Source organism: Salmo salar, chromosome ssa06 (assembly GCF_905237065.1).
Source record: "Salmo salar chromosome ssa06, Ssal_v3.1, whole genome shotgun sequence".
Taxonomy (NCBI): domain Eukaryota; kingdom Metazoa; phylum Chordata; class Actinopteri; order Salmoniformes; family Salmonidae; genus Salmo; species Salmo salar.
Genome location: NC_059447.1, coordinates 24,546,675 through 24,572,840, shown reverse-complemented (window position 1 = coordinate 24,572,840; position 26,166 = coordinate 24,546,675). Strand labels below are relative to the sequence as shown.

Genomic DNA, 26,166 nt, shown 5'->3' with positions numbered 1-26,166 from the left:
ACTCATGCTAAATTGACAGTGTAACAGGGTAACGTACACTGAGTGTACAAACCACTTCCCATGACAGACTGACCAGGTGAATCTAGGTCAAATCTATGATCCATTATTCATGTTAAATCCACTTCAATCAGTGTAGATGAAGTGGAAGAGACAGTTTAAAGAAGGATTTTTAAGCCTTGAGACAATTGAGACATGGATTGTGTGTGTGTTATTCAGAGGGTGAATGGGCAAGACAAGAAATGTAAGCATGGTACTGTTTGATGATAAGTGTTTGATGTGATTTTCATTTGCATTGATGTCAGAGTGGTTAGAGGGACAATAGAGCCCTGAGTACCGGACCATTAGCGACCTGACGGCCGTTAGCGACCTGACGGCCGTTAGCGAGTTGGGTACTACTGTACCAACGCATGTCCAGAGTGCATAAGAGGAGATTACTGTGAATCAACGGTCATGTGGAATTTGACTGAGGTCATGACTCATGACGCCGGTGTGGTGGTAATACGGTAACCGCAACAGCCCTAAGCACCATCATTCATGTATTCCCCATGCATTCTACTGAAACAAAGTTATTTTTACATCTATCATCCTAAAACTCCTCTGCTTTGTCAATGTCAGTACCTCATGCCAATAAAGCTGTATTGATTTGAACAGTGAGTCAATGTACAGTACCCAGCATCTTGGAGACGTAGGGCTCTATGTCGACGTCCTGGAGGTGCTGGTAGGTGTGGGCGTGGAACAGTCTGAGGGTGGAGTCCAGGCGGATGGATACCCAGATCCCATCTCCCACCCAGGCCAGCTGACGCACCTGACTCTCCTTCCGGGGGTGGGCGTCAAACAACTTCTACACAGGAGGAAATAGATAAGTTAGCATTATAACCATGTTAAACCACACTATATCACTATTAGATATTGCACAGACATCATGGGCTGATATACAGTGTATACTCTATTTGATTGTGGTTGTACATTTGAGAGAATACACAAATGTTAGATCACAAGAAACATAAGACACTGATCTCAAAGGTCAAAGTGGGCTGGAGTTATTCTAACCTATGTGGAATAAGTCACCTTTATCAATTTCATGGATGAAAGACTTAAAAGTAGAACTACAACAATTAGGACAACAAAACATCTTCAAACCAAAAGGGAGATTATACAATAACTTTAGTGTCATTTTGTGAAACTTCCTTTTGGGAATTTTGGAAAAGACTTCTAACAGCTGTGGGGAAAGTCATAAGGATTCACATTTATCTAGCACTTTTCTGAAACACAAATCGCTTTACACTGTCCCCCCTTGTACCATCAGAAGGTTTACAGTATAAACCATGTCAGATGATGTACCTCTATCCTCATGGCCTTGGGTTGGATGACGTAGATCTTGTTCCTGTAGCCACACCACACCTTGTCATGCACCACTGTCATACAGCGGATAGAGTGGTGCGGCCGGCCCAGGTCTAGTAGGTGGTAGTTGGTCAGATCCCACTGTCCATCTGCATAGGGAGAAACACACAGAGAAATTATATGCCTGTGACACAAAATGGCTGCCAAGCCGTTTTACTCCAGGGAGCATCACAATAGCAGGTTGACGTTTCTTAGAGTCTGGTCCTGGAGGCAGAACTGAGCGATTTCCGCTAGATAGGCCAGCTGCAAAGTCACAATTGTCTATATTGTAAAAATGCATATAAACACACATTTGCTTTTGGGTCATAATTTAAGGTTAGGGTTCGGCATTAGGGTTAGCAGTGTGGTTACGGTTATGGTTAGGTTTAAAATAATATTGTATTACTTTGTGGCTGGGCCAGCTAGAAGATTCATTACAAAAACGCTAACCTGCATCACAATATGGCTTGAATCAATGCATCCTTACCCAGGCCTCTGTGGAATATAGCCAACGTGCCATCCGCCAAGGCAACCAGGACTCTTCCTCTCACATGCCTGCAGACAGAAAGCACACATAGACATGTCTGGTGAGATATACATGGCCTGAATACTCACTACAAGACATGTCTGGTGAGATATACATGGCCTGAATACTCACTACAAGACATGTCTGGTGAGATATACATGGCCTGAATACTCACTACAAGACATGTCTGGTGAGATATACATGGCCTGAATACTCACAACAAGACATGTCTGGTGAGATATACATGGCCTGAATACTCACTACAAGACATGTCTGTCTCTCTTTGGGAACCTTTGTGTGTGAAATAATCAATAAATCATATCAATCATGTACAGTACCAGTCAAAAGTTTGGACACACCTTCTCATTCAAGGGTTTTTCTTTATTTTTACTATTTTCTACGTAGAATAATAGTTAAGACATCAAAACTATGAAATAACACATATAGAATCATGTAGTAACCAAAAAGTGTTAAACAAATCAAAATATATTTAATACTTGAAATTCTTCAAAGTAGCCACCCTTTGCCTTGATGACAGCTTTGCACACTCTTGGCATTCTCTCAACCAGCTTCATGAGGTAGTCACCTGGAATGCATTTCAATCAACAGGTGTGCCTTGTTAAAAGTTAATTTGTGGAATTTCTTTCCTTCTTAATGCATTTGAGCCAATCAGTTGTGTTGTGAAAAGGCAGGGGTGGCATACAGAAGATAGCCCTATTTCATATTATGGCAAGAACAGCTCAAATAAGTAAAGAGAAATGACAGTCCATCATTACTTTAAGGCATGAAGGTCGGTCAATCCGCAAAATTTCAAGAACTTTCAAAGTTTCTTCAAGCGCAGTCGCAACAAATACCAAGCACTATGATGAAAATGGCTCTTATGAGGACCGCCAAAGGAAAGGAAGACCCAGAGTTACCTCTGCTGCAGAGGATAAGTTCATTAGAGTAAACTGCACCTCAGATTGCAGCCCAAATAAATGCTTCACAAAGTTCAAGTAAAAGACACATCTCAACATCAACTGTTCAGAGGAGACTGTGAATTGGCTGAATTGCTGCAAAGAAACCACTACTCAAGGACACCAATAAGAAGAAGAGACTTGTTTGGGCCAAGAAACAAGAGCAATGGACATTAGACAGGTGGAAATCTGTCCTGCGGTCTGATGAGTCCAAATTTGAGATTTTTGGTTCCAACCGCTGTGTCTTTGTGAGACGCAGAGTAGGTGAACGGACGATCTCCGCATGTGTAGTTCCGACTGTGAAGCATGGAGGAGGAGGTGTGATGGTGTTGGGGTGCTTTGCTGGTGATACTGGTCGTGATTTATGTAGAATTCAAGGCACACTTAACGAGCATGGCTACCACAGCATTCTGCAGCGATACGCCATCCCATCTGGTTTGCACTTAGTGGGACTATCATTTGTTTTCAACAGGACAATGACCCAACACACCTCCAGGCTGTGTAAGGGCAATTTGACCAAGAAGGAGAGTGATGGAGTGCTGCATCAGATGACCTGGCCTCCACAATCACCCGGCCTCAACCCATTTGAGATGGTTTGGGATGAGTTGGACAGCAGAGTGAAGGAAAAGCAGTCAACAAGTGCTCAGCATATGTGGGAACTCCTTCAAGACTGTTGGAAAAGCATTCCTCATCAAATCAAATGTTATTTGCGGAGAAGGTTGACGGCATCCGATCCTCGTTTGTTAAGTCAAACGACACCGCTGGTCCTGCTCACATTGCCCTACCCTATGCTTTGACCTCTTTCTCCCCTCTCTCTCCAGATGAAATCTTGTGACGGCCGGCCGCCCAACAACCTGCCCACTTGACCCTCCTCTCTTCTCCAGACCATTTCCGGAGACCTTCTCCCCTACCTCACCTCGCTCATCAACTCATCCTTGACCGCTGGCTACATCCCTTCCGTCTTCAAGAGAGCGAGAGTTGCACCCCTTCTCAAAAAACCTACACTCGATCCCTCCGATGTCAACAACTACAGACCAGTATCCCTTCTTTCTTTTCTCTCCAAAACTCTTGAGCGTGCCGTCCTTGGCCAGCTCTCTTGCTATCTCTCTCAGAATGACCTTCTTGATCCAAATCACTCAAGATTCAAGGCTGGTCATTCAACTGAGACTGCTCTTCTCTGTGTCACGGAGGCTCTCCGCACTGCTAAAGCTAACTCTCTCTCCTCTGCTCTCATCCTTCTGGACCTATCTGCTCCCTTTGATACTGGGGACCATCAGATCCTCCTCTCCACCCTCTCCGAGTTGGGCATCTCCGGTGCGGCTCACTCTTGGATTGCGTCCTACCTGACAGGTCGCTCCTACCAGGTGGCGTGGCGAGAATCCGTCTCCGCACCACGTACTCTCACCACTGGTGTCCCCCAGGGCTCAGTTTTAGGCCCTCTCCTATTTTCGCTATACACCAAGTCACTTGGCTCTGTCATATCCTCACATGGTCTCTCCTATCATTGCTACGCAGACGACACACAATTAATCTTCTCCTTTCCCCCTTCTGATAACCAGGTGGCGAATCGCATCTCTGCATTTCTGGCAGACATATCAGTGTGGATGACGGATCACCACCTCAAGCTGAACCTCGGCAAGACGGAGCTGCTCTTCCTCCCGGGGAAGGACTGCCCGTTCCATGATCTCGCCATCACGGTTGACAACTCCATTGTGTCCTCCTCCCAGAGTGCTAAGAGCCTTGGCGTGACCCTGGACAACACCCTGTCATTCTCCGCTAACATCAAGGCGGTGACCGAATCCTGTAGGTTCATGCTCTACAACATTCGCAGAGTACGACCCTGCCTTACGCAGGAAGCGGCGCAGGTCCTAATCCAGGCACTTGTCATCTCCCGTCTGGATTACTGCAACTCGCTGTTGGCGGGGCTCCCTGCCTGTGCCATCAAACCCCTACAACTCATCCAGAACGCCGCAGCCCGTCTGGTGTTCAACCTTCCCAAGTTCTCTCACGTCTCCCCGCTCCTCCGCACACTCCACTGGCTTCCAGTTGAAGCTTGCATCTGCTACACGACCATGGTGCTTGCCTACGGAGCTGTGAGGGGAACGGCACCTCCGTACCTTCAGGCTCTGATCAGTCCCTACACCCAAAGAAGGGCACTTGCGTTCATCCACCTCTGGCCTGCTCGCCTCCCTACCTCTGCGGAAGCACAGTTCCCGCTCAGCCCAGTCAAAACTGTTCGCTGCTCTGGCACCCCAATGGTGGAACAAGCTCCCTCACGACGCCAGGACAGCGGAGTCAATCACCACCTTCCGAAGACACCTGAAACCCCACCTCTTTAAGGAATACCTGGGATAGGATAAAGTAATCCTTCTAACCCCCCCCCAAAAAGAAGATATAGATGTACTATTGTAAAGTGGTTGTTCCACTGGATATCATAAGGTGAATGCACCAATTTGTAAGTCGCTCTGGATAAGAGCGTCTGCTAAATGACGTAAATGTAAAATGTAAATGTAAATGTTATTTGTCACATGCGCCGAATACAACAAGTGTAGACTTTATCGTGAAATGCTTACTGACAAGCCCTTAACCAACAGTGCAGTTCAAGAAGGAGAAAATATTTACCAAGTTGACTAAAATAAAAAGTAATAATAAAAATTAACACAACAAGAATAACAATAACGAGGCTATATACAGGGGGTACCGATACCGAATCCGTGTGCCAAGAGTGTGCAAAGCTGTCATCAAGGCAAAGGGTGTCAATTTTGAAGAACACTTTTTTTGGTTACTACATGATTCCATATGTGTTATTTCATAGTTTTGATGTCAAATAGTAAAAATAAAGAAAAACCCTTGAATGAGAAGGTGTGTCCAAACTTTTGACTGGTATTGTATATAAATGACCTTGAGTACGAGCGGAGTCCTCAGAGTACTCACACTATGTTGAGGATGGAGTCCTTTAGCTTGATGGCATGAAGACACTTCCTCCACCGAGCCACAGACGAGTGCACATACAAACTAGAGAGACAGGAGACAAAGATTAAAAAACACAATCCCCAAATAAATGGGGATGATTTTCTACAGATAATTATACAGATCAGGATGCATAAACAAAAATAAAGATTAACAGAGAAATTACTAAAAATGTATAATACATTTTTCTTTTGTTGACCAAAGAGATTCTACTGTATATTCCATACTAATTTACTTCTGTGTGGCCCAAGTGGCCCCTGGTGACCACTCCCTTGTCCTCACCATCCGTTCTGGGCCCCCAGCCACATGGTGGGCAGGGCGCTGCTCATCCTCTGGACGTCCTCCCCAGCAGGGAGCATGTCGTCGGGAAGAGACGCCTCGCCCACCCCCTCCTGGTCCCTGGGAGACAGAGAGAAAGAACAGGGCTGGTGAGCTTTAGTGTATCAAACACACATTAAGAAAGTCATACATTCATTAATTACTCATGTATATAACCCAGTGCCTTAAACAAGGGACCAGAGTTCTCCCTGGTCAGGTCACTACTAACTAGTACTAGGTCAGACAGTCTCACCTCTGTGTGTCTGCAGTGGAGGACTCATGGTGGCCGGCTCCCAGAGGGTCTGTGAACACGTGTTCTGTGTAGATGCCTGGCTGACTGACGACCAGCCCCTGGCTCTCCTCCCCCTCCTCTGTAGCCTCTGTGGCCTCTTCCGCCGTGGGGACCCCATCCTCTGCAGGACTGGGCTCTCTGGACAGATCCACTGTTGGGTGGAGGTAGGGGGAATATGTAGAGAGAAAATATTACAGTTATTATGCATTAGATACAAAAGGATGATTGAGGGTGGAACCCAGGGCATACCCCAGTTTTAAGGTGTGTGAAAGTGTGAAAATGCCAACACTAAAACCCCTCATTCAACTACTCCTGGTTGAATCAAATGGTATAGTTCTGGGCAGGAACAAACGCCTTCAAGCCCTGTATCTCTCCAGGACTAGTGATGGAGGTGACCACCGCTATAATGTCCTGAACCACGGCCAGTTCCTGTGTCTGTGTTACCTGAGCTGTGCTGAGCCGGGAGGTCATTGAGCCCTGCCCCGGCCATCTGGAGGACGGCGGTGGTCCCTTCTGTTGCCAAGGCGCCGTCGCTGCCCGTGGAGCCCAGACTGGCCACGCTGCCTGTCAACGACACGCCATCAACTGGCCCGGACTCCTGGTCCTGGGGTACAGGTAGCTCCTCCCCTGCAGGGTAGTCTGTCTCCAACACACCTGAGAAACAGACATGTGAAAACACACAGAAGTGAGCACACACACACACACAGTACCGTTTTATTCATTCATTTCAGACATTACAATGACCCCTTCATCTGATTGAAAGTAACACCAGCCAACACTGACATATACAGACCCATCTTGAAACATACGTACTATCTTAATATTATAAATTCCTCATAAACTGTACACAAACATACACACACAAACATCACACACAAACCTGGTATGCTGGCGATGCAGAGGACGTGTGAGTTGCAGGCGTAGAAGCTGTCCAGCAGGTCAGAGGGCTGGTTGGCCTCCAGCACCATGACTTTAGTAGAGGAGTGGGTACTGGTACAGATCCACACCCTGCAGGACATCTCATCCTGCAGACGCAGCTCCTTCTCCTTCTCCTGGTCACCTTTCTCCTGCTCCTGGAGCAAGGACAGGACAGACTGATCATGAGCAAGGACAGGACAGACTGATCATGAGCAAGGACAGGACAGACTGATCATGAGCAAGGGCTCCATTATACCAGGACAGTATGTGTAAGGGCTCCATTATACCAGGACTAGTATGTGTAAGGGCTCCATTATACCAGGACTAGTATGTGTAAGGGCTCCATTATACCAGGACAGTATGTGTAAGGGCTCCATTATACCAGGACTAGTATGTGTAAGGGCTCCATTATACCAGGACTAGTATGTGTAAGGGCTCCATTATACCAGGACTAGTATGTGTAAGGGCTCCATTATACCAGGACTAGTATGTGTAAGGGCTCCATTATACCAGGACTAGTATGTGTAAGGGCTCCATTATACCAGGACTAGTATGTGTAAGGGCTAACAATGTTGACTTGACTGAGCCCTGTCATGATGGCTTGAGGCCAGTGCTCGTAAATATGAGCTTTAACTTGTGTCTGTATGTATTACTATCCAGTCTTCTTTCTCCAGTCATTTACAGTACAAGCTCTCAAAAACAGTAATAAGCTGTTTTAAACACTTATATTGTATAAAGTTCCAGCATACAGTACTTTTGTTGACTGATATACAAGCTCTCAAAAACAGTCAGAAGTTTCCATATACTGTCCTGTGATCCTGATGAGACACCCTCCTTATGTGAAGGTGCTTAAGGTACGGGTACACCCCCCTTGGCCAACATGCTCAAAACACCTCCCCCTTACCTTGTTCTCTGTCTCTAAATGGTCCAGGCTGCTCACAGAGCCCTTCCTGCTCTGTCCTTCCAACATGGACCCTCCCTCTCTGATCTTCCCTCCTGACAGGTTCACACCCGCAGCACACCACAGCTGCAGACACATCAATCAATCAAACAGCGTAACATTTATAGAAATTGCATTTAAAAAAGCTCAATACACCACAGGAGGTTAGTGGCACCTTAATTAGGGAGGACGGGCACGTGGTAAAGGCTGGAGCGGAATGAGTGGAAAGGTATCAACAACATCAAACACGTTTCCATGTGTTTGAAGCCATTCCATTTGCTCCATTCCAGCCATTATGAGCTGTCCTCCCCTCAGCAGCCTCCATTGCAAAACATGTATTATACTTGAGTATCACAACTTGGTATTCAAATGTTGCATTGTGCACAAAAGTAATGTATGTTTTCACAGATCAAAATGAAGTTAACTTAATCCCAGTGTGTGCTGTGCTCAGGGGCGGAAATCGCGGGGGGGACGGGGGACACACGACCCCCCCATCCTGGGAAAAATATGATTTGTCCCCCCCAGTATATCACTGAATCATAACTATGTAATTTAAATAATATTAATAATACGCAATGAAAGCAATTGTGCTGATTATAGACACTTAATAGCGAGTTTTTAAGTTTCAAAAGATTGCGACCCCCCCCCACCCTTTTCCTCACAATGGTTTGATCCACTGGCAGGGTAACAGAGGGGTCTAGCCACTGTCTGAAAGGCACTCAATGAACGTAACTGACGTGAGGTTAATCCAGTCAATCGCACACACACACTAGCTGAATATGCAGAGCTAGCGTGCAAATATTAACTATTACGCAAGCTAGTACCTATTCCATTTATGTGGCCTCGTCAAAGATGGAATCTTTGCTATCGTCAATTTATTCCGAGATCAGCATGCAGATGATGTAAGTTAGTGCTTCAAAGTCCCTGTGATAAGGTTAGCGATAAACTGAAGTCCAAACTGAACAGAACTACACTCTCTTCTACCATTGTCTTAAATATATTTAATGGTCTCGTTGCAAAAGCTAAATTGTCGCAAGGGAACTTTTATTTATTTATTTTATTTAACCCGGGTAGCAAAGATTATAGCAAACACCACTGAAACTGAATTGGTGCTCGCTAGCTTTGCAAATTCAGCTATTGTTGGAAGCCAGCCAATATGAAACAAACTATTAAAATTACAAAAGGTTGCAGCATATGTTGTGTAAATGGTGAACTCATACAGCTGTCAACTCTTGTCATTTTAATCCGTTTCACATTTGCTAGCTACCTTTTAGATCGAAGCCCAAATAGAATGATAAAAGATAAGATGATAGAAGCCCATCTCCTACTGTAAATAACCTACACACTGTGTGTGTGTGTGTAGCCAGCCAGCCAGGTAGAAAAATGGCAGATAAATAAAAGACGGACATCAGAGTATTTTTCAGTACACCAAAACGCAAAGTAAGAACCCTAGTAGCCTAATATCTCAAAGACTAGTTGATAAAATGTTCATAAGAAAGAAATGAAATTCTAATGGAAATGTTTCACAATGATGTCATTAGGCAGAGCAGGCAACAGATGGCACACAGACAGCAGAGTTGGGGACAGATATGCAGGGACAGACTGGCAGAGACAGGGAGTCTCAGGTAAGTTTGTTGAGTCTTTGTTTGGCAACATTATGAAAGGTTCTCCATTTTTTTAACTTGTAAAATAGGAACATAATTGGAAAATGCCATGGATACCCCCACTCTCAACTTAAACTGGTGACTGAACTAAGATTTGTTAAAGGCAATGGTATTGCTGTTGTGAGTAGTTAGCCTTCCCTGTAGCTCAGTTGGTAGAGCATGGTGTTTGCAATGCCAGGGTTGTGGGTTCGGTTCCCACGGGGGGCCAGCACAGAAGAAAAAAAATGTATGAAATATATGCATTCACTACTGTAAGTCGCTCTGGATAAGAGCATCTGCTAAATGACGTAAATGTAGTTGTGTAGTTTTGGGTACCGGTAGTTAGGAGTACGGCAAACACCTTATTTCTTTGGTTCCTCAATATACATTTACCATATTACAATGTAGGCTATGTGTTACAGCACTACTTTTGGTGTCCCCCTCAGGAATTACTCTTGAGAAAATTTTATGTAATTGTCCCCCCCAAAGTTGATATCAGATTTTCGCCCCTGGCTGTGCTCACCTTCATAGAAGCATCTTTCTGGTCCAGGGGCCTCAGGTAGACTGGCACAGGTAGATTCTTCTCTTTGTTCTCTGTTGGGCCCCCGTTCACTGCCTGAAAGGACACACAAGATGTCATATAAAAAAGAAAAACTTGGATATGGTTATTATTGCGAACTCTCTCCCTCCCCTCCCCATCCTCTCCTACCTTAGATTTGCTGGGTAGACTCCATCCGTGGGCCTGTACCTGTCCATCCTCCTTCTGCATGTGGGCTTTGACCTGTCTGTACTGGGCCCTCTTTTGCTCCCTACGGGACGGAGAGGCGCATGGGTCCATTCTGACAGGGAGACAAGACAAAAAGGGAATTTCATTACAAAAAATGACATTATGGGCTGGTTTGCTGAATCCTGGAATAGAAAGCACTGTCAAATGAGATTCTCCAATGAAAAGGCTTTGAGGTCCAGAAATATACCCAATATGGGTCATGTGAAACAAGCCCTAGGAGTATGTGAAGGTTTGTGAATGGTGAATGTAGCATGGTTATGAACAGTTGTAAAATAGAACAGGTTATGAACAGTTGTAAAATAGAACTGGTCATGAACAGTTGTAAAATAGAACTGGTCATGAACAGTTGTAAAATAGAACAGGTTATGAACAGTTGTAAAATAGAACAGGTTATGAACAGTTCTAAAATAGAACAGGTTATGAACAGTTGTAAAATAGAACAGGTTATGAACAGTTCTAAAATAGAACTGGTCATGAACAGTTGTAAAATAGAACAGGTTATGAACAGTTGTAAAATAGAACAGGTTATGAACAGTTGTAAAATAGAACAGGTTATGAACAGTTCTAAAATAGAACAGGTTATGAACAGTTGTAAAATAGAACAGGTTATGAACAGCTGTAAAATAGAACAGGTTATGAACAGTTGTAAAATAGAACAGGTTATGAACAGTTGTAAAATAGAACAGGTTATGAACAGTTGTAAAATAGAACAGGTTATGAACAGTTCTAAAATAGAACAGGTTATGAACAGTTCTAAAATAGAACAGGTCATGAACAGTTGTAAAATAGAACAGGTTATGAACAGTTGTAAAATAGAACAGGTTATGAACAGTTGTAAAATAGAACAGGTTATGAACAGTTCTAACCCTCATAAGTAGTTGACCCACATATCCATGATTATATTATAAGTGCTGTGTAATACATGGAGTGAATGACCATGGCTCATCATGGCAGAGGTCAAGAGAGGAATAAGGAGAGATACAACAGTACTAACACATGACAGAATGAGTGCTGTGTCACTACTCACTCCTCGTTGAGGAAGTCGAAGGCCTTGGACTTCTCGGTGGGGAACTGGGAGAAGGTGCTGCTCCTCTTCTTCATTCCCCCTCCTGCAGGGGGCGTGTACTTCACCTCCCTCCCCTGGGACTCCGCCTTCTTCATCACTGCCGTGAAGGAGGAGGAGGGGCTAAAGAGGCGGCTGAAGCTGCGGGGGGGAGAGAGAAACCATAGGGATGCGAAGGGAGGGGGGGGGGGGGTGGTATAGGGAGGAGCAAGGCCAGGGGTCAACCACCAACCAACAGTAAACAGTCACCCACCACCACCACCTCAAGTATAGTGAAGTGAAGCATGCTGGGGATTTGGGTACGTTGATTAACAGAGCCAAGGTCCCACCCATCACAATACCACTCGTGGCCCCTTAACTGAACGGGAGTCATACATATTAATATATAGTATTATAAGCCTACATACAGTACACTAGTACTATACATTGTATATACGTTTTGGCATATGTTATTTGAAAGTTAGTCAATAGACTGCATAACATGTGATTACAATGAGCTCCACAGCACAGTAAGAGGAAAGAGCCCCATGTTAAGACAGTCAGTCACAGTAAAACTCACAGGGATGAAGGAGGACACCTCTGTCAGTTGATCAAAAGAAGCATGCAATTATATTTTTATTATTTTCTTCATATGTCTACACATCATACTGTAATGGACAGTAGATCTTACAAGAGTGCACATTAATAAAGAGTTGGACATATTTAAATCTCTGCATTACAGCAGGTAATAGGCCTATGCAGAATGAAGCACTTGTCCATAAATTGTCCTCTAAACAAATAAAACTTCTGAGAGGACATGAAGGAGATACAATCAGCTGACATAGACCTCTCCCTCTCAGCAGTCTTTAAGCAGACTAGCAGGACAACGTAAGGCAACAGAGGGAGGGCAAGAGAATCACATTGGACTGATTTGTTTGTGGATTGGATGGAAAACATGAAGAGAGTAGTATACATCCAGGATATGTCTATAGTTCAGGGGACTGTAGCAGACCTGGGTTCAAATACTATTTAAAATTGTTCAAATACTTTGAACGTTTGCTTTAGCCTGCATGGACTGCCAGGTGGGCGGGATATGCGCAGTTGGGAATTTTCTATTGGTTCCGTTGCAATAGGCAAGCTCAATCAAGCAAAGCTAAAGTATTTGAAATAGTATTTAAACCCATGGCTAGACTGTAGTTACTGTACCAAGGGGCAAGAGAGGGATGGCTATGACTTTTAAAACATTTACCTAAGACTGAACATTTAATAGCACATCCAAAAAGAAAGAAAACAGGGATGGAATTTCCAGAATGTTAGCATATGATATCATGTTGATAGTGTTGGTTACATCATATCAGAAATGTATATAATTCCTATGAGTTATTTCGTACAGCTGGTCATTGAAGGAAAGATTATTTGAGACTGCTTACAATTGCCAGATGCTGGATTTCTTCTTCTCAGTAAGGGAAGGGTTTTCTCTGGAGGCTCTGGTAAGACAACACAACATGGCATCATGTTAAAGGGACAGTTCAGCAGAATTACTTACGACATTGGTTAGTTTATTTCACGTCCTGACCAGTAAAGGGGTCATTTGTAATTGTAGTATGGTCAGGGCATGTTGTTTTGTGTGTTTAGTTTTTTTTTGGTTCCAAGGGATTTTGGTTCTAGTTTTCTATTTCTATGTTTCTTTTTCTATGTGTGGCCAGGTATGGCTTCCAATCAGAGGCAGGTGTCTTTCGTTGTCTCTGATTGGAAGCCATACTTAGGCAGCCTGTTTTTTCCTGTGTTTTTGTGGGTGGTTGTTTTATGTTATAGTCTTGTACCTTACGGAACTGTCATTTTGGTCGTTGGTTAGTATTTTTGTTTAAGTGTTCACTTTAATCAAAATAAAGTAAGAAGATGAGCACTATACCCGGTGCGCCTTGGTCTGTCCCTTACGACGCCTGTGACAGTTTAACAAAACCAAAGTGTTGATTGCAGTCACTCCTTGTCCATAAAATGCCTTCTAAGTAAAGAGATATTTAGATAACTATGTAATTTCTCTGAACTATCCCTTCAACTCATTCATTTAAATTGGTAGAGCAAGCAGAAGGATGATTTCAGTGGAGTCTCAGAGTGGAGATTAAAGAGTGTATATGAAAGGGGTTGTGGAGAAGGAAACCCTTCACTAGGCAACATAGTATTATGTTTCATTCTATTTAACATTTGATCTCCAAAAATGTTTATTTACTTTTGAACATTCTGGACGTTTGGTGTTCTGAAACAATGGACTTTGACGTCACTCTGGGAACCAGTTATTAAGCAACTGCAGCATATTACTATAGCAGAGGCCATGGAAACAACTGGGGAAAGGATTAATATGTTGTATCCATAGTCCTTTGCCTATTCCTTTATATAGGTATCTGATTCTAGAAATTAAAAAAAAAAAATAATAATAATAATAATAATAATAAATATATATATATAGCCTCTCTCTCTCGTTAGCTATGGCTATCCAACACCATGTCAAGGTAAGCTTTTGGTTTAATAAATGTATTGCCACTGGGCTCACCAGTGTAACTGCTTACTGACTGTACACCGTACTGCATGATTGTAGCAGGTTTACTAACACATTAGTTCTAGTAGATATGTTGACTATGACATTAGCTAACATGGTGACAACAATGTAGGCTTGGTGTAGTGGTTAGCGATCATTTGCGCCTGGTCACAGACAGCTGTTGTGTTGTGCAATGAAGTCCACAAGCGAAGGGAAAAGGTGAGCAGAGGAGAGAGCGTGGATGTGAGAAGGAATCATACAACAAGCAAAGTGATTATGCTGTTTGTATGTGGCTTCTATGAAAGTGAACTGTGTTTGCGGGTGATCAGGGGTGTATTCATTCTGCCGATTCTGTTGAAAAACAAATCTTAAACGGAAAGCAAGCGGAAAAAAATGGGGAATGTGAATGACATTTATCCAATATGCTGTAATAGTAAGGCCATGCTCATTAAAGAAAAATTGTCCTCCCTGATCTTAAATGGCACCGACCGCCACTGACTCAAGTGTATGGCAGTGGCCTAGTTTCAAGTCTAGCATTCAGATTAAGAGGAAAGTCCTTGTTTAGTGTAAAATGTGGTGATATAATTGACCAAATTGTTTAATTGGCCATATTGTTTAAAAATACATGGTTAGCTGAGGGATTGCATTGTATACTGGCTCTATTCTATTCCCTTCAATCCTACTCTCCTCCTCCTCACCTGATCATCTCTGTCCACCTAACAGCCTCCTGTAATTCCATCAGTCGCTCCTTGTACTGGTTCCTTTCCATGAGGACTCTAGCCATCTCTATCCTGGTGAACCTCTTCCTCTGGGCTGTAGGAACATCACTCTGGAACACCAGAGAGAGAGGGTGTTTTTATTGGTCAGACATACAACGCACCAATCATAGTAACAAGCTGAATTTTAAGGAAGGTACATTTTGCAGCAATATGATAAAAATATACATTTAACAGTGATTACAATATAGAAAGGGGTACCACTATAGGACATGAAGAGGTACAGTCACATTATACAGGACAATGTTATACATATGGTAAGAGGCACTCACATCCTCTTCCTCGTTTGGCTTCCCTTTCACCTCCTCGATCTCCACACGCACTCTGGAAAAACAGAAAAATTGGTTCAATCAGGTTCATCAACAATATGCTATGCCATGTGTTCATGTTGACAGTTTACTCTTGGTGATTTCCCTAAAAACAGTCTTACAATTGGTGGCCATATTAATATGTTGTGTTGCTGTTGTCAAATCAAATCAAATCTGATTTGTCACATGCGCCGAATACAACAGGTGTAGACCTTACATGATCAGTGTGTTATCGTGTGTTGTTGTTGTTATTGACCCACTTCTTGAGCTCCTCCTCCAGCTCTCTGTTCTTCTCCTCCAGGTTTTTCCTGGTCTGTGTCACGGCGTCTAGTTCCCCCTGCAACACTTCCTTCTCACACGACAGCTCATCCACCCGCGCTATCAGGTCATTCTTCACCACATTCAGAGCGTTCCTACAGGAAACAAGGGGGGAAAGGAATGAATGTGACACCTTACAACACTGCATGCAAGATGTTTGTGTTATGTTGTGCTTCCAGTATATAGTCCGGAATAGTGGGATCTATAAAGCTATCTAAATATGGAATAGACTTTAGACCAGTTTAAAAGACTGATAACATTTGAATGACTTTGGGGGGTATTGTCACGACTTCTGCCGAAGTCGATGCCCCTCCTTGCACGGGTGGTGCTCGGCGGTCGACGTCACCGGTCTTCTAGCCATCGTTGATCAGTTTTTCATTATCCATTGGTTTTGTCTTGTCTTCCATCACACCTGTTTCCAATCCCATTAATTACCTGTGTATTTAACCCTCTGTTTCCCCTCATGTCCTTGTCGGTGATTGTTTGTATGTTATGTTACGTGGATTTGTGTTTCGGTGTGCGACGGGTATTCTTTACCCAGTTTATTTTGTACTTTGGTTATGGAGTTTGTTTTTTATTAAATACTCCATATTTAACCAACTTGGTTTCTCCTGCGCCTGACTTCCCTGCCACCTACATTCACGAATATGACAGAATCACCGACCCGCATATTGAAGTCAGCAGGAGAGGATACCCCGGACATGGAGGTGGAGGAGCGCGTCCAGGAGCAAGCGAAGAAGCTTCACCATCTGTGCGCCGCCATGGAGCGCGTTGTCCAGAAGATGGACCGCTGGGAGAGACAGGGAGTTCTTCCAGCGCCTCCACCAGCCCAACCGGGGTCTATACTGCACGCCCCTGCTCAACCTGAACCCGGTGGAATCCCGAATATCCATGCCTCAGGGGTACGACGGAAATACTGCCAGCTGCCAGGGTTTCCTCCTCCAATTAGACCTTAATCTGGCCACGGTCCAACCAGTTCCATCAGACCGTGAGAAGAGTTTCGCCCTCGTCTCGTGCCTCACCGGGAGAGCCCTGGAATGGGCCAGCACTGTGTGTGACGGAGGAGATGCGGCGTTGGACCGTTATGAGGAGTTCATCCGCCGTTTCCGGGCAGTCTTCGACCACCCACCCAAGGGCAGAGCGGCGGGTGAGCGCCTCTACCATCTGAGGCAGGAGACGAGGAGCGTCCAGGATTTTGCTTTGGAGTTCAGGACCCTGGCAGCCGGTGCGGGATGGAATCACGGGGCCCTGATCGACCATTATCGCTGCAGTCTGCGTGAGGACGTCCATCAGGAGCTGGCCTGCAGAGACACCACCCTCACCTTCGACCAGCTGGTGGATCTGCCCATCCGGCTGGACAACTTGCTGGCTGCTCGCGGACGTCCAGATCGGGGTCTGGTGGTTCCATCCTCCCGCACCCCCTCTCCTATACCCAGGGAGCCGGGAGAGAGGGTGCACAGGGAGACCGGAGGGGGTTCCCGCTCGTGCACCATCGGTGGCCGCAGAGGTCACACTGCTGGTCGGTGCCGGGTAGGTTCTTCTGGGAATCGAGGTAGCAGGCAGGGCGCTCTGGCGCCACGCCAGGTGAGTAGGCACCATTCTCATCCAGAGCCCTCTGTTGCACATATATTTGTGTCTGTTACTTTTCCTGATTTTTTTCCCAGCGTTCCCAGCATAAGGCGCTAGTAGATTCAGGCGCGGCTGGGAATTTCATTGATCAAGCTTTTGCTAGTAGTTTAGGGATTCCCATTGTACCCGTGGATGTTCCATTCCCCGTTCACACCTTAGATAGTCGACCATTAGGGTCAGGATGGATCAAGGAGGCTACAGCTCCTTTGAGTATGGTGACGCAGGGGGGTCACAAGGAAAAAGTTTGTCTTTTCCTTATTGACACTCCTGCGTATCCTGTAGTGCTGGGCCTACCTTGGTTAACTAGTCATAACCCCACTTTTTCTTGGCCACAGAGGGCTCTCACGGGGTGGTCGCGAGAGTGCTCAGGTAGGTGTGTAGGGGTTTCTGTTGGTGCTACTACGGTTGAAAGTCCAGACCAGGTTTCCACCGTGCGCATTCCCCCCGAATATGCCGATTTGGCTCTCGCCTTCTGTAAAAGGAAGGCGACTCAATTACCACCCCATCGACAGGGAGATTGTGCGATAGATCTCATGGTAGACGCTGCACTTCCCAAGAGTCACGTGTATCCCCTGTCGCAAGCGGAGACAGTGGCTATGGAGACATATGTCTCTGAATCCCTGCATCAGGAGTACATTCGGCCCTCCATTTCACCCGTCTCCTCGAGTTTCTTTTTTGTGAAGAAGAAGGATGGAGGTCTGCGCCCATGCATTGATTATCGAGGTCTCAATAAAATCACGGTGGGGTACAGTTACCCGCTACCCCTGATCGCCCTGGCGATTGAGTTAATGCACGGGGTGCACTTCTTCACTAAACTGGATCTCCGGAGTGCGTACAATCTGGTGCGTATCCGAAATGGAGACGAGTGGAAGACAGCATTTAGTACCACCTCTGGGCATTATGAGTACCTCGTCATGCCGTACGGGTTAAAGAATGCTCCATCAGTCTTCCAATCGTTTGTAGACAAGATTTTCAGGGACCTGCACGGGCAGGGGGTAGTGGTGTATATCGATGACATTCTGATTTACTCCGCTACACGCGCCGAGCATGCGTCCCTGGTGCGCAAAGTGCTTCGTCGCCTGTTGGAGCATGACCTGTATGTCAAGGCTGAGAAATGCCTGTTCTTTCAACAGTCCGTCTCCTTCTTAGGGTATCGCCTATCCACGTCAGGAGTGGAGATGGAGGTTGACCGTATTGCAGCCGTGCGTAATTGGCCGACTCCCACCACGGTGAAGGAGGTGCAGCAATTTTTAGGGTTTGCCAACTACTACCGGAGGTTTATCTGGGGTTTTGGTCAGGTGGCTGCTCCCATTACCTCACTGCTGAAGTGGGGTCCGGTGCACTTGCAGTGGTCGGCTGGGGCGGACAGGGCTTTTAGGAAACTGAAGGCTCCGTTTACCTCGGTTCCTGTGTTGGCTCATCCGGATCCATCTTTGCAATTCATAGTGGAGGTGGACGCGTCGGACGCTGGGATAGGAGCTGTGCTCTCTCAGAGCTCGGGTACGCCATCTAAGCTCCGCCCATGTGCCTTCTTCTCTAAGAAGCTCAGCCCGGCGGAGCGAAACTATGATGTGGTGGACCGGGAGCTGTTAGCTGTCATCAAGGCTTTGAAGGTGTGGAGACATTGGCTTGAGGGGGCTAAACACCCTTTTCTCATCTGGACTGACCACAGCAATCTGGAGTACATCCAGGAGGCGAGGAGACTGAACCCTCGCCAGGCAAGGTGGGCCATGTTTTTCACCCGTTTTGTGTTTACCCTTTCTTACAGACCAGGTTCCCAGAACATTAAGGCAGACGGCCTGTCCCGGCTGTATGACACAGAGGAGCGGTCCATGGATCCCACTCCCATAATCCCAGCCTCGTGTTTAGTGGCACCGGTTGTATGGGAGCTGGACGTGGACATTGAGCGGGCGTCACGTGCAGAGCCCGCTCCCCTTCAGTGTCCATCTGGGCGTCTGTACGTTCCGTCTGCTGTCTGCGACCGATTGATCTACTGGGCTCGCACGTCACCCTCCTCTGGTCATCCTGGGATTGGGCGGACTATGCGCTGTCTTACTGGGAGTTACTGGTGGCCCACCTTAGCTAAGGACGTGAGGGTTTATGTTTCCTCCTGCTCAGTGTGCGCCCAATGCAAGGCTCCTAGACACCTACCCAGAGGTAAGTTACAACCCTTACCCGTTCCACAACGGCCGTGGTCACATTTATCAGTGGATTTTATAACCGATCTTCCACCTTCACAAGGTAACACCACGTTTTTCTAAGTCCTGTCGTCTCCTCCCTTTGCCCGGTCTCCCTACGGCCCTACAGACTGCAGAGGCTCTGTTTATACATGTTTTTCGGCACTACAGGGTGCCTGAGGATATAGTTTCTGATCGGGGTCCCCAGTTCACGTCAAGGGTTTGGAAGGCGTTCATGGAACACCTGGGGGTCTCGGTCAGCCTTACCTCAGGTTTTCACCCTGAAAGTAACGAGCAGCTGGAGAGCGTTAACCAGGATGTGGGTAGGTTTCTGAGGTCTTATTGCCAGGACCGGCCGGGGAAGTGGGCGGCCTTCGTGCCCTGGGCAGAAATTCGCTCCGCCACTCCTCAACTAACCTCTCACCCCAACATGCACTGAAAGGGAATCAGCCGGTTCTGGCCCCTTGGAATCAGAGTCAGACCGAGGCTCCTGCGGTGGACTATTGTTTCCGGCGCACGGAGGAGACGTGGGACGCCGCTCACTGCTTATTGTCAGGACTTCTGCCGAAGTCGATGCCCCTCCTTGCACGGGTGTTGCTCGGCGGTCGACGTCACTGGTCTTCTAGCCATCATTGATCAGTTTTTCATTATCCATTGGTTTTGTCTTGTCTTCCATCCCACATGTTTCCAATTCCATTAATTACTTGTGTATTTAACCCTCTGTTTCCCCTCATGTCCTTGTCAGTGATTGTTTGTATGTTATGTTACGTGGATTTGTGTTTCGGTGTGCGACGGGTATTCTTTACCCAGTTTATTTTGTACTTTGGTTATGGAGTTTGTTTTTTATTAAATACTCCATATTTAACCAACTTGGTTTCTCCTGCGCCTGACTTCCCTGCCACCTACATTCACGAATATGACAGGTATACATTGAACAAAAATATAAATTCAACATGTAAAGTGTTGGTCTCATGTTTCATGAGCTGACATAAAAGATCCCAGAAACAAAAAGCTTCTTTCTCTCAAATGTTGTGCTGAAATTTGTTTACATCCCTGTTAGTGAGCATTTCTCCTTTGCCAAGATTATCCATCCACCTGACAGGTGTGGCATTTCAATAAGCTGATTACACAGCATGATCATTACACAGGTCCACCTTGTGGTGGGGACAATAAAAGGCCACTCTAAAATGTCATATTTTGTCACAAAACACAATGCCACAGATGTCTCAAATTGAGGGAGTGTGCAATTGCCACGCTGACTGCAGGAATGTCCACCAGAGCTGTTGCCAGAGAATTTCATGTTCATTTCTCTACCATAAGCCACCTCCAACGTCATTTTAGAGAATTTTGCAGTACAGCCAACTGGCCTCACAACCATAGACCAAATGTATAGGATCGGGTGGGCGAGCGGTTTGCTGATGTCAACGTTGTGAACAGAGTGCTCCATGGTGGCGGTGGGGTTATGGTATGGGCAGTTAACCTGTTAGGGCTAGGGGGCAGTATTGACACAGCCGGATAAAAAACGTACCCGATTTAATCTGGTTACTACTCCTGCCCAGTAACTAGAATATGCATATAATTATTGGCTTCGGATAGAAAACACCCTAAAGTTTCTAAAACTGTTTGAATGGTGTCTGTGAGTATAACAGAACTCATATGGCAGGCAAAAACCTGAGAAGATTCCAAACAGGAAGCGCCCTCTCTGACAAGTTGTTGTTCATCTTGGCTCTTTTTATTGAAGACTGAGGATCTTTGCCGTAACGTGACACTTCCTACGGCTCCCATAGGCTCTCAGAACCCGGGAAAAAGCCGAATGATATCGAGGCAGCCCCAGGCTGAAACACATTATCGCCTTTGGATCGTGGCTGGTCAGAGTACTCTGAGACTCACGCTCGTGCACGAGGGCACGAGATGTATTTATTTTCTCTCTCTTTGTACGTATACAGGCTTTCCCGGTCGGAATATTATCGCTTTTTTACGAGAAAATGGCATAAAATTTGATTTTAAACAGCGGTTGACATGCTTCGAAGTACGGTAATGGAATATTTAGACATTTTTTGTCACGAAATGCGCCATGCTCGTCACCCTTATTTACCCTTTCGGATAGTGTCTTGAACGCACGAACAAAACGCCGCTATTTGGATATAACAATGGATTATTTGGGACCAAACCAACATTTGTTATTGAAGTATAAGTCCTGGGAGTGCATTCTGACGAAGAACAGCAAAGGTAATAACATTTTTCTTATAGTAAATCTGACTTTGGTGAGTGCTAAACTTGCTGGGTGTCTAAATAGCTAGCCCTGTGATGATGGGCTATCTACTGAGAATATTGCAAAATGTGCTTTCACCGAAAAGCTATTTTAAAATCGGACATATCGAGTGCATAGAGGAGTTCTGTATCTATAATTCTTAAAATAATTGTTATGTTTTTTGTGAACGTTTATCGTGAGTAATTTAGTAAATTCACCGGCAGTGTTCGGTGGGAATGCTAGTCACATGCTAATGTAAAAAGCTGGTTTTTGATATAAATATGAACTTGATTGAACAAAACATGCATGTATTGTATAACATAATGTCCTAGGATTGTCATCTGATGAAGATCATCAAAGGTTAGTGCTGCATTTAGCTGTGGTTGGGTTTATGTGACATATGCTAGCTTGAAAAATGGGTGTCTGATTATTTCTGGCTGGGTACTCTGCTGACATAATCTAATGTTTTGCTTTCGTTGTAAAGCCTTTTTGAAATCGGACAGTGTGGTTAGATTACCGAGAGTCTTGTCTTTAAAATGGTGTAAAATAGTCATATGTTTGAGAAATTGAAGTAATAGCATTTCTAAGGTATTTGAATAACGCGCCACGGGATTACACTGGCTGTTGAGTAGGTGGGACGCAAGCGTTCCACCTAGCCCATAGAAGATAACATGATGAGATATTGAGGCCCATTGTCGTGCCATGCGTCTGCCGCCATCCCCTCATGTTCCAGCATGATAATGCACGGCCCCATGTCGCAAGGATCTGTACACAATTCCTGGAAGCTGATAATGTCCCAGTTCTTCTATGGCCTGCATACTCACCAGACATGTCACCCCTTGAGCATGTTTGGGATGCTCTAGATCGACGTGTAGGACAGCGTGTTCCAGTTCCCGCCAATATCCAGAAACTTCGCACAGCCATTGAAGAGGAGTGGGACAACATTCCACAGGCCACAATCAACAGCCTGATCAACTCTATGTGAAGGAGATGTGTCACGCTGCATGATGCAAATGGTGATCACACTAGATACTGACTGGTTTTCTGATCCACACCCCTACCTTTTTTTTAAGGTATCTGTGACCAACTGATGCATTTCTGTATTCCCAGTCATGTGACATCCATAGATTTAGGGCCTGAATTTATGGAACTCTGTAACTCAAATCCTTGAAATTGTTGCATGTTGCGTTTATATTTTTGTTCAGTATAAATGTCAAATAAATCTAAAACTATACCACTCTCAGTGTGTTTTTCTTACTTTGTCTCCATTAGTTGTGTGTTCTCCGTGATCAGGTTCTCAACCTCACGACCCATACCTGTAAACAAGGAGCAACACCGAGAAATGAACTCGTTTTCTGCTTTGTGTTCATACAACTGGAGTTTATAGAACAGCATGTATAGAAGGCCTGGATAGATTCTCTTATCTATCAAATAGTTCTTAATCTACTATGTTTTTCAATCTTTATCCAAAATAAATCTATATTTATGGAGGTGCATTTACTTCAATGGATGAACACAGTCACATTGACTGACTTAAATATTCATATAGATATAATAAAGAATCAGTCCATTCAGGGTGTTAAATATCATAGTGAGATATTTCTAAGAAATACAAAACAAGGACAACCCCAACAGCCACCAAACAGAACATGTTACATGTCGCAACAGAGAAGGATGGAGCGAGCGGGTGAGGTCTTACCAAGCAAGCTAAGATCTGAGAAAACCATGCAATCCAAGTCAAGCAAGAGAACGAGAGAGAGGTGGAGAGAGTGAGACATGAGGTATGTATGAGAAACACAACGAAGGAATGAGAGCTAGGGTACTCCTAACATGCTAGTGGGGAAAGAAATGAGTTACAGTTCTGGGGTAGAAAGACAGTTGGGAAAGCTAGAGAAGCTATAAAAACAAACACACAAACTAAAACTATTTAAGCTGTAAAGTAAAAAATGTGTTATTAAAGCTGTACGATGAGTTATTCTTCATGCTTATGGTGCATTTTAGACATAAATCAGTATAACCAAAGCAGTTATATGAAGAACAAAAATGTTCCAAATGCATTTAGCCCTTCTAACAGCTTTCATATGTCCGGTTTCATCTTGTGATCAACTTTTGTTGCCACTGTAATGCTAGCGAGGAGCGGGGGTCAAATGCAGGTCAAGGCAGTAGTAGTAGAGCTATGAGCTGTAGATATGAGGTGGTGAGAGGCCGAATGTAGAGCAGGGATGGGCAACTGGTCCTGAAGGGCCACAGTGTATACAGGCAGGCTTTTGTTCCTGCCCAGCATTAAAATACACCAGATTCACAAAGCCTAATAAACTAGCCATGGTTTTCCAATATAGAACATGTTAACTTTAATTAAGTCAGGTGTGTTAGGGTGGAGCAAAATCCTGCACACACACAACTGCAGATACCCATCCCTGGAATAGAGATTTCCTCTGAGGGCATAGAGAGAGGTATCGGAGGAGAAATAACAAAGGAGAAGGAGCAAAGGAGAGGTTTTGAGGTCATAATACACACCAGAGTACTCCACTGGGGTTAGGGACAAAAGCCAGAGGAGAGGACACAATGAGGAGAGAGAGAGGCGGGTTAGACACTGATGGAGCTAACAGCAGAGAATGACTTTTAACTTATACAAGCAGAATTTCTAAATCCAGTTTAGCTTTTTTTTACCTAACAGCAAGAGTTATTTCACTTTAGTGCAACAGCCAGTGTGTATTAGTGAGCTGAATGTAGTAAAATAGTGTCCGTTTATTGTCTAACTCAGTGGCCTGCTACTATAGTAATTCAGGAGTTAGCATGTATTGAAGACAGGAGCAGGAACAACGTAGGGAGGTCACCTGGGTAAACAACACACTCAGACACTCACAAGGGGTTAACACAAGTCATCCCAAAACTAGTTAAACTCCATCTGTCAAAAGACATTCCAAAACTAGTTTAACTCCATCTGTTAAGAGACATTCCAAAGATAAACTTTTAAATGAATCCAACGGTTGAACTTTGTATTTGACAGTGTCACACAGTTTGTACGTCCATTTTTTTAAATATAGAAATCTTCCCAAAAGTTGCTGTAATGTTGGGGGGAAATGAATACTGTTCCTTGAAGGTGTCAGGCTTAATTTAGTTCTTACAGTATAGCTTATATAGAAATCGATCCTTGTGTTGTAATTCATTATCATAACGTTGCTACAATGTTACTACAACATTACTAAAATGCTAATAGCAACAGATCGTTAAATGTGTTATATTTACTTACCATAAAGTCACTAGTGTTATAACAATGTTACTACAATGCTAAACGCTACACATCCTTGGAGGTGTTTTGCTGCTATAGGAAAGAGTTCCTTCCCTCCCTTACCCAGCAGGTCCGCCCCCTCGTCCACGTCTCCGATGACGTCCCCTATGCCTGCAGACGACAGCTCCGCAAACAGAGAGTCTGTGTTGCGGTCAAACGCCATGTTCTCAATGCCAATGCCTCCTTTGGTCGGGGTGCTGCATAGTGGAGGGATTAGCAGTTAGCATTTAGCAGATTGTACAGGAGTAATACCCAATGTATTTCAAGGTCTAAATTGTAGTCTCAATTTGTCAATGAAAGAGAGGATTTATCCCAAGTTGACTATATGGTTATGGTTTTGTAGGGGTTACCTGGATGCTTTGTATCCACTGAGGTCCATGTCCAGTTCAGGGGTGGACTCAATGATGTCATGCACCTCTGAGCTATCCTCGTTCTCTGGCAAACCTACAGGACACGTATAATACAGAATAGAATCAAATCAAAGAGAACTTTATTATGTGCTATTAGATCATCAAGAATGTCTACAAAGACAAATCTCTCTGTCATCTACCATTGTAATACTTGTCGTGAGGACTTAGTTGCAGTATCGTGAGTAACATTTCATACCCACTGATATTGACCTGTTCCCCAGTGCCGCCAGCAACTCCATGCTCTTACTGTTTGGCCTCTCCCCTTCCATGGCAACGTCCGAGGCTGTGGTGGACATGGGAGTGACCGACTTCGAGCCAAGGTCCGACAGCTCGTCCTGCAACCACAACCGATAGGGTCATCATAGAGGTCATAGAGAGGTCAAGAGTCAAAGATTAACCCTAACCCTGACCTTGACCCATTAAGGGATAACATTTTCCTGAACTAGGGCCCGGAGTTTTTCCTGGTAAGGTCATGTGCAGAGGAAAAACTCCTGTCTCTAGTGCTAGGTACAGTAGAGACAGGACAGGAACTAAGGAACACAGGGACGTCACCATGGTAACAGGTCAGACAGGGAAGACACCACAACACCACAGCTCAGCCTGGCTTAAAGCAGTCACACTGGAGCTGGGGACAAAACTAAGCAAGCACTAGTTACAGACATTGAGGACACAAGTAGTACAGACAGAAACCCATGGC

The 26,166-nt window shown here is 44.9% G+C and overlaps 1 protein-coding gene across 7 annotated transcripts in view; it reads right to left on the bottom strand.

The window, feature by feature from the left end:
* LOC106593977 (C-Jun-amino-terminal kinase-interacting protein 4) overlaps positions 1–26,166 on the bottom strand; it is a 59,388-nt gene that overhangs the window by 5,939 nt on the left and 27,283 nt on the right. For 3 of the 7 annotated variants that reach the window (XM_045720020.1, XM_045720022.1, XM_045720024.1), the window contains 21 exons: positions 25,666–25,804; positions 25,410–25,503; positions 25,123–25,256; positions 24,285–24,296; positions 23,026–23,083; positions 15,653–15,805; positions 15,357–15,408; positions 15,007–15,137; positions 13,203–13,259; positions 11,758–11,934; positions 10,653–10,782; positions 10,467–10,559; positions 8,265–8,387; positions 7,323–7,515; positions 6,887–7,096; positions 6,404–6,593; positions 6,115–6,231; positions 5,797–5,877; positions 1,868–1,935; positions 1,342–1,490; positions 670–841 (listed from right to left, as the gene is read on the bottom strand). In XM_045720020.1, coding sequence (XP_045575976.1) covers positions 670–841; positions 1,342–1,490; positions 1,868–1,935; positions 5,797–5,877; positions 6,115–6,231; positions 6,404–6,593; positions 6,887–7,096; positions 7,323–7,515; positions 8,265–8,387; positions 10,467–10,559; positions 10,653–10,782; positions 11,758–11,934; positions 13,203–13,259; positions 15,007–15,137; positions 15,357–15,408; positions 15,653–15,805; positions 23,026–23,083; positions 24,285–24,296; positions 25,123–25,256; positions 25,410–25,503; positions 25,666–25,804 — 2,533 coding nt within the window. The remainder of the gene's footprint in view (positions 1–669; positions 842–1,341; positions 1,491–1,867; positions 1,936–5,796; positions 5,878–6,114; positions 6,232–6,403; positions 6,594–6,886; positions 7,097–7,322; positions 7,516–8,264; positions 8,388–10,466; positions 10,560–10,652; positions 10,783–11,757; positions 11,935–13,202; positions 13,260–15,006; positions 15,138–15,356; positions 15,409–15,652; positions 15,806–23,025; positions 23,084–24,284; positions 24,297–25,122; positions 25,257–25,409; positions 25,504–25,665; positions 25,805–26,166) is intronic. The other 4 variants (XM_045720023.1, XM_045720025.1, XM_045720021.1 and 1 more) reach the window with 2 other exon arrangements.